At 45.2% G+C, this 12,587-nt stretch overlaps 1 protein-coding gene across 5 annotated transcripts in view; it reads right to left on the reverse strand.

Moving 5' to 3' along the window:
* MBNL3 (muscleblind like splicing regulator 3) overlaps positions 1-12,587 on the reverse strand; it is a 233,956-nt gene that overhangs the window by 60,861 nt on the left and 160,508 nt on the right. For all 5 annotated transcript variants that reach the window (XM_075323729.1, XM_075323726.1, XM_075323727.1 and 2 more), the window contains exon 3: positions 9,288-9,452. In XM_075323729.1, coding sequence (XP_075179844.1) covers positions 9,288-9,452 — 165 coding nt within the window. The remainder of the gene's footprint in view (positions 1-9,287; positions 9,453-12,587) is intronic.

A 12,587-nucleotide genomic window follows, 5' to 3' on the forward strand; every position in this document is an offset into this window, starting at 1 on the left:
TCCAAGAACTTCCGGCCATTGCAGGAATCAGCTGAACAGAGGGGGTTCCCACCAATCAGATATTGATGGCCTATCCTAAGGGGGGCTTTACACGTTGCAACATCGCATCCGAAATATCGTCGTGGTCATGTCGTTAGTGACGCACATCCGGCGCCGGTAGCGACATTGCAAAGTGTAAATCCTAGGTGCGACAATAAATGATCGCAAAAGCATTGAAAATCGTTGATCTGTGTAGCGTCGTTCATTTCCATAATGTCGGGTCGACCTCAGGTACGATGTTGTTTGTCGTTCCTGCAGCTCCACACATCGCTGTGTGTAAACCCGCAGGAGCGACAAACATCTCCTTACCTGCGTCCCGACGGCAATGCGGAAGGGAGAAGGTGGGAGGGATGTTACGTCCCGCTCATCTCCGCCCCTCCGCTTCTATTGGACAGCCGATTAGTGACGTCGCTGTGACGCCGAACGCACCTCCCCCTCGAAGGAGGGATAGTTTGGCAGTCACAGCGACGTCGCCGACCAGGTATGTGCGTGTGAAGCTGCCGTAGCGATAATGTTCACTACGGCAGCAATCACCACATAACGCATGTACTACGGGGGCGGGTACTATCGCGCTCGGCATCGCTAGATGATTCTAGCGATGTCGCAACGTGTAAAGTACCTCTAAGCGTAAGCATCAATAAAAAACTTGTGGCAAGCATTTTAAAACGTTATGGGTGCAGTAATACTTTCTAAAGGGGAACTCAGGGCCATTATCACAGTGTTAGGGGGTGCAATACTTGCCTGGCAGCCCACTATCTTAAATCCATGTCATGTTACATTTCTATTACTGTACAGCAGTGAATAAACTGTAATTACAGCTTCCAATATTGCAGACATCACCGGTTATTGTCTGATCTTGCAGGAAACGTGCTCCCAATTACGTTCATTAGATACAAAATGCACATCCAGTAACGTGGTCTTTGAATGAGTAGAGTCTATAGCGTTAAATGGTCATCGTAGACGCTCATAGCTTAAGCGATGTGAATCTCAAAGATGCAAAGTGTTTCATGTTAAATTAATTCAGCATCTGTTAATTACGGCGGCTCCGTACATGTAACTTATCACTTAGTGACATTATTTGCAATTGCTGATGCTTTTCACGAGGCCTCGCCCGATGCCTGAGTGCAAGTCTTTAAAAGTAATAGACAGCTTCCAGATGAGTTGCAAGGTTAAGTGGGATCCATGCGAATGATTATTCATGGTAAGTACGACAACGGCAGACAAAACATTCCCCATTAACTTTCATTTATTAAGCAGTACTTTATGGCCGGGCCTTACCTCCCCAGTCTACAGATTAGCTTTGTGCCATTGTATCTCTCCTGAAGTTTTATACAGTGATACAGTCCAGATAAGAAGATACAACCATTTGGGTTTCTCTTCTTGACAAGTTAAATGATTTCCTCAATGTCAGATTTTACTGAAATTGTGAAATCCCGAATGTAGAGTTGTGTGAGGGATGAAACTCTGGACGTCCTGGAACGCTACCTGAAAGAGCTGGCCCTGGCTGGCTGTGTGGACTTGTGTCGTCTGAGCTGTGAACCCATGCAGGTCGGCTGGCCTACATGGATAACAAGGAGACCACCAGTTCATTTTAAACAACAGTACTTTACTCAATGTTTCATCTTTGACAACAACTTTATACACCAGATAGCAGGCGCATGTATTCCAGCATGTTTCAATTGTACAAGGCATATTGAAACACAGTCTCAGTTCCCGCTGAGTTGCTTCTGATCTTACTGGTCCTGTGAGTCCCAGCACAAGCCAGCCCAACGCTACAGTACACTGTGTGCAGAATTATTAGGCAAATGAGTATTTTGATCACATGATACTTTTTATGCATGTGGTCCTACTCCAAGCTGTATAGGCTGAGAGCCAACTACCAATTAAGTAAATCAGGTGATGTGCATCTCTGTAATGAGGAGGGGTGCGGTGTAATGACATCAACACCCTATATAAGGTGTGCTTAATTATTAGGTAACTTCCTTTCCTTTGGCAAAATGGGTCAGAAGAGAGATTTGACGGGCTCTGAAAAGTCCAATATGGTGAGATGTCTTGCAGAGGGATGCAGCAGTCTTGAAATTGCCAAACTTTTGAAGCGTGATCACCGAACAATCAAGCGTTTAATGACAAATAGCCAACAGGTTTGCACGAAGCGTGTTGGACAAAAAAGGCGCAAAATAACTGCCTTTGAATTGAGGAAAATCAAGCGTGAAGCTGCCAAGATGCCATTTGCCACCAGCTTGGCCATATTTCAGAGCTGCAATGTTACTGGAGTATCAAAAAGCACAAGGTGTGCCATACTCAGGGACATGGCCAAGGAAAGGAAGGCTAAAAAACAACCACCACTGAACAAGAAACATAAGATAAAACGTCAAGACTGGGCCAAGAAATATCTTAAGTCTGATTTTTCAAAGGTTTTTTGGACTGATGAAATGAGAGTGACTCTTGATGGGCCAGATGGATGGGCCAGAGGCTGGATCAGTAAAGGGCAGAGAGCTCCACTCCGACTCAGACACCAGCAAGGTGGAGGTGGGGTACTGGTATGGGCTGGTATCATCAAAGATTAACTTGTGGGACCTTTTCAGGTTGAGGATGGAGTGAAGCTCAACTCCCAGACCTACTGCCAGTTTCTGGAAGACTTCTTATATATATGTATATACTGTATATATAATTATATACCTTTTTCTAAAACTAATTAGTACTATGTGGTGCACATTTGATTTATTCTTACTTCTATAGTTGCATTAATATCCACAACACTTTACAGACTTCACCACCGGGGTGGACATATAATTGGTGCAACCTGTGCGGCTGCACAGGCGCCTAAGTGCTAAGGAGGTCCATTTGTACCTCCAAAGCAGGTGAAATTGTGCATTTTGATGAGTTATTGGAGTGAAAAAGGCCCAAACACTGTTCTTGCACAGGGGCCCTTTTCTGTCTGTGCCCGCTAGTGATCATCACAGTCTTTATTAGGGCTCACAATCTACATTCTCTATCAATACGTCTTGGGAGTGTGGGAGGAAACCGGTGAACCTGGAGGAAACCCACACCACATGAGACTTCCCCCCATATGGAACTCCATTAGCAATGGTTTAAGAAAGATTCCCTTGGAATCGAAACATCATCTTTACCTTTTGTAGCAGCTTAGAAGCACCTTTTTGTATATGCTGATATGACTGTAGAACTTCAATGACATTTTTCACTTTTAATGGAATGAGTGCACAGTGAATGTCTACTGAAGCTTGAGAAAATCCACTCCCATTACACTAGCATCTCGAAGACTAAAGGCCCCGTCACACACAGAGATAAATCTTTGGCAGATCTGTGGTTGCAGAGAAATCATGGACATATATATTGTTCCATTTGTACACAGCCACAAACCTGGCACTGATTGTCCACAATTTCACTGCAACCACAGATCTACCACAGATCTACCACAGACAGTGTGTGACAGGGCCTTTAGGCGTGTGCACTCCGAATCTTCTTCACAAATTCCACACAAACACCTGGAGAATATAAAGTCCTTGCACAGGTTGTCCTTGGTGAGATTTTAACCCAGGACCCCATCGCTGCCAAGCTCAGAATAGCAATTAAAAGTGACGGTGAAGGGCACCTTTCAGATGTTTGATGTCTATAAGGGCCTCATCACATTTTCTCCTCTTAGTTACGTCTGGCATATATGGAAAAAGCCCCCAAGGTATTTGTATGGCCTCTGCCACACTCACGTGAAATTCACGCACGTGCCGAGAGACACGTATTTTCCCTGCGTGTTGCGTGCAGGTAAGTACGTGTCTCTGGTACGTGCGGGACACGTGTGTTCTACGTGTGCTATCCGCGATAGCACACGTAGAATCAGTAATTATTATACTCACCTGGTCCTTCCTGATGTCCGCGCTGCTGTCCGTGGTGCTGATCCTCGGTCTCCATCCCTGCCGTCTCCCCGCTGCTGCTGCTGCCAGGCAGTGAAGTGAATATTCAATGAGAATAATGAGCGGCGGTCGGCAGCAAGAGGCAGCAGCGGCAGAGACAGGAGGGCTGGAGAAGGTGAGTTAATGTTTCTTTTTTTTTTCAATGACATGTGTGTTTTCTCCGGCGCGTGTCACACGGGACCGCATCCACACTACACCCGTGTGGTGCGGGTGCGGGCCGTGTGACACCCGTGCTGCCGGTGAATAAACGGACATGTCAGCGCTTTCAAAAACGCACACACGTACAAACGCACACGGACACACGTTCCGTGTGGTTTTACGTGTGTGTGCCTGCTACAATAGGGTAGCATTGGTTAAAGTGTCTCCGTGCCGCCGGTACGTGTAAAAAATGACAAACACGTGCCGGAGGCACGGATGTGTGGCGCAGGCCTAAAACAGAGAATGTGACAGATACCTACAGTGCCTACAAGTAGTATTCAACCCCCTGCAGATTTAGCAGGTTTGATAAGATGCAAATAAGTTAGAGCCTGCAAACTTCAAACAAGAGCAGGATTTAGTAACAGATGCATAAATCTTACAAACGAACAAGTTATGTCGCTCAGTTAAATTTTAATAAATTTTCAACATAAAAGTGTGGGTCAATTATTATTCAACCCCTAGGTTTAATATTTTGTAGAATAACCCTTGTTTGCAATAACAGCTAATAATCGTCTTTTATAAGACCTGATCAGGCCGGCACAGGTCTCTGGAGTTATCTTGGCCCACTCCTCCATGCAGATCTTCTCCAAGTTATCTAGGTTCTTTGGGTGTCTCATGTGGACTTTAATCTTGAGCTCCTTCCACAAGTTTTCAATTGGGTTAAGGTCAGGAGACTGACTAGGCCACTGCAACACCTTGATTTTTTCCCTCTTGAACCAGGCCTTGGTTTTCTTGGCTGTGTGCTTTGGGTCGTTGTCTTGTTGGAAGATGAAATGACGACCCATCTTAAGATCCTTGATGGAGGAGCGGAGGTTCTTGGCCAAAATCTCCAGGTAGGCCGTGCTATCCATCTTCCCATGGATGCGGACCAGATGGCTAGGCCCCTTGGCTGAGAAACAGCCCCACAGCATGATGCTGCCACCACCATGCTTGACTGTAGGGATGGTATTCTTGGGGTCGTATGCAGTGCCATCCAGTCTACAAACGTCACGTGTGTGGTTGGCACCAAAGATCTCGATCTTGGTCTCATCAGACCAGAGAACCTTGAACCAGTCTGTCTCAGAGTCCTCCAAGTGATCATGAGCAAACTGTAGACGAGCCTTGACATGACGCTTTGAAAGTAAAGGTACCTTACGGGCTCGTCTGGAACGGAGACCATTGCGGTGGAGTACGTTACTTATGGTATTGACTGAAACCAATGTCCCCACTGCCATGAGATCTTCCCGGAGCTCCTTCCTTGTTGTCCTTGGGTTAGCCTTGACTCTTCGGACAAGCCTGGCCTCGGCACGGGAGGAAACTTTCAAAGGCTGTCCAGGTTGTGGAAGGCTAACAGTAGTTCCATAAGCCTTCCACTTCCGGATGATGCTCCCAACAGTGGAGACAGGTAGGCCCAACTCCTTGGAAAGGGTTTTGTACCCCTTGCCAGCCTTGTGACCCTCCACGATCTTGTCTCTGATGGCCTTGGAATGCTCCTTTGTCTTTCCCATGTTGACCATGTATGAGTGCTGTTCACAAGTTTGGGGAGGGTCTTAATTAGTCAGAAAAGGCTGGAAAAAGAGATAATTAATCCAAACATGTGAAGCTCATTGTTCTTTGTGCCTGAAATACTTCTTAATACTTTGGGGAACCAAACAGAATTCTGGTGGTTTGAGGGGTTGAATAATAAATGACCTTCTGAATAAACTTTTCACAATTTAAAAAAAACAAACAAACAAACAACAAATAACATTCTTTTTTGCTGCATTTCACACTTCCAGGCTGATCTACAGTCCAAATGTCACAATGCCAAGTTAATTCCGAATGTGTAAACCTGCTAAATCTGCAGGGGGTTGAATACTACTTGTAGGCACTGTAACAGTGGCATCCTTCACTCAGACTATATTCGTTCACTTAACTGATGCCTCATTAGCTTTCCAATAGTTTTTCATGACATTACCATTAAACTGATGATATAATTTGTAGGTAATAGATGCTATTGGATATCGTTCTTCACAAGGTACATAAGATGGGGGTGGGGGGTTGGTGAAGGGAGCACATGGTCTATTGACCAGAGCGCAAAATATCATAAAACAATGTAGTCGCTAGTGCCAAAGAGCCAGGGTTTTGTTCATACTTTGGACTTCTAACCAAGTGCCATGGATTGCCGAGCGAGTGCCAATTTGAACTGTATCGGCATCAATATGATGCGATACAGTTGGATTCTGTGGTAGACCACAGATCAGTGCTCTACCCTACCACCACTCTTCATCATGTGGCTGCATCAAACAATAAGCCTATAAGATTTCAGTATTTAAAGTCAAGCAGCATAATAGTGTGACTGTAATTGCACTTCGATGCCGACCCTCTCAGTGGGCATGGAAGAAGTGGATTCTTAATACTTGCCTAATCCCAGAGATACTTCTTTTGTAGTGGAAGATGGTTTTATTACATTTTGGAGGGGGGAACTCGGTGCTCCTTTAAAAAATAAAAATCCTCTAAAATGGGGCATAACATTTGCATTGCCTCAAGTCAAGGCAAGCCACACTAGAACACGGTCCATCGCCCATAGGCTATAAAGGCATATGTTTAATGGAGCCATGTAATGAAAAATCCATATGATGAGTGGTCTACAGCAGAAAACATCATCCATACACCATCATGGTTAAAAAACAACAACAACTCTACTGTGCAATATAATTTTTTATTGCAGTTGGCTTAATGAAATGGAGTTATAGGTCATCCATGGTCCATAGGTCCTCCATAGTTTTACATATTTATTGGGAACATTCGTGGCATATATGATAAAGACAGGCACCAGATGTGAGGTGGATGGGCCTAATTAGGTCTGTCTTAAAGGTTAAAGTAGGTACAGACTAAGATAGGCCATTAATGTTGGACCAGTGGAGGCTTCTTCGAACATCAGAAGAAAGTGACCAAGGTACCAACTTATCAATTGAGCTGTTATACCAGTCATTGCTACATTGACACACAAGCTACTTTGCCTAGAAAAACATTAAGGATCTTCACACTGATGATTAGCGCAGGACCAGGGAATAAGACCCCTAAATCATCAAATATTGATGCATGCATTGAGGCCACCATGTTGCACCCTGATTTGGGAGCTCCTTACCTCTTCCATAGAACAGAGAAGTGTGAGGGATGCTAATGGTTGCTCTCTTTTATGGTTCTTCAAGGTTATCACAGTTTTTTTGTCATTTCTACAACAACTTGTTAACGTTGTAGATTCTGGAAACTTCTGCTCCTAACAACTACAAAATACGCTGACACTACATCTCTATGCACTTCTAATTTCCATGATTAGGAATACAAAGGGTGCACAGAATATATCTGCACACGAGTTAGAAACCACAAAAACCCAGTAGATCTGTTCTATTTCCATATTAAATAGAAGGGGGAATACTTGAGAAATGCGTGGTCTTTTGTCATAATCTAAGACATAAGTTGATCTAACAACAGCCTGACACATTGTTGGAGCCTTAAAATATAGCACAAATATTGGGTTATACAAATTCACAACACAAGTCTGAATAATACATAAGATCAACAGCTTCAAGGACAGGTTACCACAACCAAAGCTCCAGAGGCTGCTAGAAACTGCTTGGATAATGATGCAAAGATTTATTAGGCAAATGAGTATTTTGATCACATGATACTTTTTATACATGTTGTCCTACTCCAAGCTGTAAAGGCTGAGAGCCAACTACTAATTTAGTAAATCAGGTGATGTGCATCTCTGTAATGAGGAGGGGTGCGGTGTAATGACATCAGCACCCTATATAAGGTGTGCTTAATTATTAGGCAGCTTCCTTTCCTTTGGCAAAATGGATCAGAAGAGAGATTTGACGGGCTCTGAAAAGTCCAAAATTGTGAGATGTCTTGCAGAGGGATGCAGCAGTCTTGAAATTGCCAAACTTTTGAAGCATGATCACCGAACAATCAAGCGTTTCATGGCAAATAGCCAACAGGGTCGTAAGAAGCGTGTTGGGCAAAAAAGGCACAAAATAACTGCCCATGAATTGAGGAAAATAAAGCGTGAAGCTGCTAAGATGCCATTTGCCACCAGTTTGGCCAAATTTCAGAGCTGCAACGTTACTGGAGTATCAAAAAGCCGAAGGTGTGCCATACTCAGGGACATGGCCAAGATAAGGAAGGCTGAACAACCACCACCTTTGAACAAGAAACATAAGATAAAACTTGAAGACTGGGCCAAGAAATATCTTAAGACTTATTTTTCAAAGGTTTTATGGACTGATGTAATTAGAGTGACTCTTGATGGGCCAGATGGATGGGCCAGATGGATGGGCCAGAGGCTGGATCAGTAAAGGGCAGAGAGCTCCACTCCGACTCAGACGCCAGAAAGGTGGAGGTGGGGTACTGGTATGAGCTGGGATCAGCAAAGATGAACTTGTGGGACCTTTTCAGGTTGAGGATGGAGTGAAGCTCAACTCCCAGACCTATTGCCAGATTCTGGAAGACAACGTCTTCAAGCAGTAGTACAGGAAGAAGTCGGTATCATTCAAGAAAAACATGATTTTCATGCAGGACAATGCTCCATCACATACATCCAACTACTCCACAGCGTGGCTGGCCAGTAAAGGTCTAAAAGATGAAAAAATTATGACATGGCCCCCCTTTTCACCTGATCTGAACCCCATAGAGAACCAGTGGTCCCGCATAAAATGTAAGATCTACAGAGAGGGAAAACAGTACACCTCTCGGAACAGTGTTTGGAGGCTGTGGTGGCTGCTGCACGCAATGTTGATCATATATAGATCAAGCAACTGACAGAATCTATGGATGGTCGGCTGCTGAGTGTCATCATAAAGAAAGGTGGCTATATTGGTCACTATTTGTTTTTGGGTTTTGTTTTTGTATGTCAGAAATGTTTATTATTAAATTAAGCCACAGAGTTGAATGTGCATGGAAACATGAGTCAAATGGTGCAACATTTTTAATGAAACCCAATTGAAAAAATCCCCCAACATTTTGTAGCCCTAAATATATGCATTTAAGTCATCAAAGGTGTTAGAGGGTTCATATCCTTTAAACCCTCCAGAAAAATAATAATAAAAACACTACATATTGCATAAGCCGCCAGATTGGCGCAGACTATATACTTACGATTGGCTGTAGCTGGGTGCCGGGGAGCATGAACTGCATCTGCTGTGCCAGCATTGCGGCTGCTGTCTTTTGCTGTATAAGGTTATTCCGTCCATTGATTTCTAGCTGGGTTTTTAAGTGCGGAGGAGGATGTAGATATTTACAATTTTCTCGCGTGCATCGGCCCTGTGGAAGGACAGAGACAGTTTAATTGTGATGAAATACATTAATACAAGAGATATAAAGAAGATCAAAATCTACTTATTGAAACGCAAAGAGAAGCACAATCATTCGTTTTTTCTTCTACACTCGTCATATGTGCCAGAAACATTCCCTACACATACACTGAATATATCTAACGGTCCTCAATCACCCGCTCAGAGGCTAAAGGGCTGCATGTGACTGGATGGCAGTCATATCTTTTTAACTAGATAGGAAAGACCAGTAAGCAACATTTTCCTATGAAGTGACAGTAAGCATGTGGTATGTAATTTTTTATTTTTCTTATTTATTTTTTATTTTTTAAGATGCAATTTATTCACATTCTTATACATTGGCAGACAAGGAGCCTTCCATTGGAGGATATTACTAAGCATATTATTAACCCCAGGGGCGGACATATCATTGATGCAACCTGTGTGACCACACAGGGGCCCAAGAGGTAAGGGGGGGAGGGCATTACTACCTCCAAAGCAGAATTAATTATGCATTATGATGGATTATTGGACTGCAAGGGGCCCATATATTATTATTGCACAGGGGCCCTCTTCTGTCTCTGTCCGCTTGTGATTAACCCAGACCCATTGGCGGACACATACAGAAGGGGGCCCTAGGGCAAGAACAGTATATGGGCCCTTGAAGTCCAATAGCTTACCATAATGTACAATTCCACCTACATTGGAGGTGGTGGCCCCCTTACCTTTTGGGCCCCTGTGCAAGAACAGTATACAGTATGGACCCTTGAAGTCCAATAGCTCATAATAATGTACAATTCCATTTACTTTGGAGGGAATGGCGGCCCCCTTATCTCATGGGCCCCACAGGTTGCACCAATGTTATGTCCTCCCCTGCCCAGATCATACCCCACAACCTCAGATACACAGAATTATAGCCCAATCTAATATTCACAATGACCGAACATAGGGCAGGTCACACATTAGGTGCCGTACGAGTGCTCCAGAGCAATTATCTCATTGTATCCTCTCTTCATCCAGCACAGAAGGACTTAGTGATCATTTCCCCCTCCATGCCTTGTACGTGACTTTTGGAAAACTTCTCTTCTCTATTGTGTGCTACCAGTTAAGGCCTTGGTTCCACTTGGGTTTTGCACGACGAGTGCAATCCGATAAAACATTAGACTGAACTCGCACCAGTGCAAAACTATGGGGCAGCGTCCATCTGCGATTGATATCTCATGCCATAGCGGTATGAGGAATGAATCGCAGCATGCTGCGTTTGGCAGTGATTGTCGGCTCACACACACCCATACAAGTCTATGGGTGCGTGTGAAACATTGCACTGCACTCGCATGTCATCCGACTGCAGTGCAATGTACGCAGAGACAGGCAGCGGAGGAGATGGGGAGAAAGTGCTCCCCCCTCTCCTCCACAGCTGTGACCTGATCGCAAGATCGGATCAGAGTCGCATGACCCTTGGCTGACACTCGCAGCAGAGGGTCATTTGCACATTGCATAGGGGAACGAACCCTATTTCAGATACTTGCAACACAAAAGCAAAGACGGTAGGATCAAATTCAGACTGTGCCACCTCCCCCCAGATGGCACCATAGCCGCGGATTGAGCCGTCTTTATGATACATATGCCTCGCCAGCTAGAATCCAATTATCCACATGTCATCATCACAGGCAATGAGTGGTAATATATTATACAGCAAATTCTTCATAATGTGAAGGACCAGCCGAAACATGTTACATAATGCGTTTTCACATGAACAACTCTTCACCCAGACGGGACTGTAGAAGGTCGTAATTCAGGATGACAAAAATCACAATTTAAGACAACAATCAGATTCCTCTCGGCCTGCATCTGGGATATAGTCTGGTCTTTTAAAGAAGTCATGATTGATGGCTGCCAAAATAAATATTCAGTTTATGCAGTTGTGGCGCCCCTGAGGCTTCAGTCGCCACAGAGTATTGCACCTCATTTAAGGTGCGGTATTCACCTCGGCTAAGGAGGGGGTTAATGACCGGTGTTCCACATTCACACCTTACCTAAAGCTCAGGAGTCTTCTCACTGGGGAGCTGGACTAGGGTAGGCAGGGGGTTGGCCAACACAAAGCTTGGGAATGTTCCGGTCACTAGGACAACCACCTGGGAGGCGGGTTCCACTTGGGGTAGAAATAGGAGCAAACTCACATAATCACTAGTCAGTCTACCCGGGACACCAGTTCTGGGACACGATACTAGCACCACTTACTTCTCTTCACGGGGCCTGCGGCTTGGAGCGGAGCGCTCAGCCCAGGTTCCTCCTGGCAGGAAGGGCAACTCTGAAAAAGGACTTTCTTCTTCTTTCAAACACCGGCGACTTCTCCTAACTTATCCGGGGTCGATGGGGCCCATCACAGCAGGTGACCAGTACTCTACGGGCGAGCGGTGCAACACAAAGAGTGAGTAAAGCCACTGACTCGGACTCTTATTACCGGCACCACCGCCTCGCGCCTCGGTGCCAAAAGCCATCGCCATCCTTGCTCCCCTCATCCTCCTCCCTGGGGCCCGCTTCACCTGTGGGGAGCGATACCATCTCTGGCTGCTACTACCATCTGCCCCGGAGGACAGCGACAGCGGCGGCTAATCCCTGGCCGCGTACCACAGGTGGCATCACAACATTCATCCTACTACCACCCCCATCATCTTCCCTCCTTATTGGTGTACACCTCGGGGCACGAAGCCGGGCAGGCCACCGCGACTTCAAAGATCATCACTCTGGACCGGTGATGAGTAAATCAGGTACGAGATCCCTGTGCCTGAAATCCCCCTGCCCCCTGGGTGCTACACAGTAAGGCTAGTTTCACACATCCGGCTTTTTGCCGGTTTGTCGGATTTGGTGCACGCCAGTACAGTGTATACAGTACAACGGCAGAGCTGTAACTTACGGGTCACATGCTCTGGTCACATGACAGCATGTGACCGGAGCTTGTCGCGCTGCCACTGTACTGTATACACTGTACTGGTGTGCGCCAAAACGGCAAACCGGCGAAAAGCCAGATGTCTGAAACTAGCCCAAAGGTTGGATTCCAAATCTTCATTCTAAAGATACTGAATGAGGAGCTGAATCTGATCCCTAACGATTGAATGCTAATACA

The sequence above is a fragment of the Anomaloglossus baeobatrachus genome, chromosome 9 (genome assembly GCF_048569485.1).
Source record: "Anomaloglossus baeobatrachus isolate aAnoBae1 chromosome 9, aAnoBae1.hap1, whole genome shotgun sequence".
Classification (NCBI taxonomy): domain Eukaryota; kingdom Metazoa; phylum Chordata; class Amphibia; order Anura; family Aromobatidae; genus Anomaloglossus; species Anomaloglossus baeobatrachus.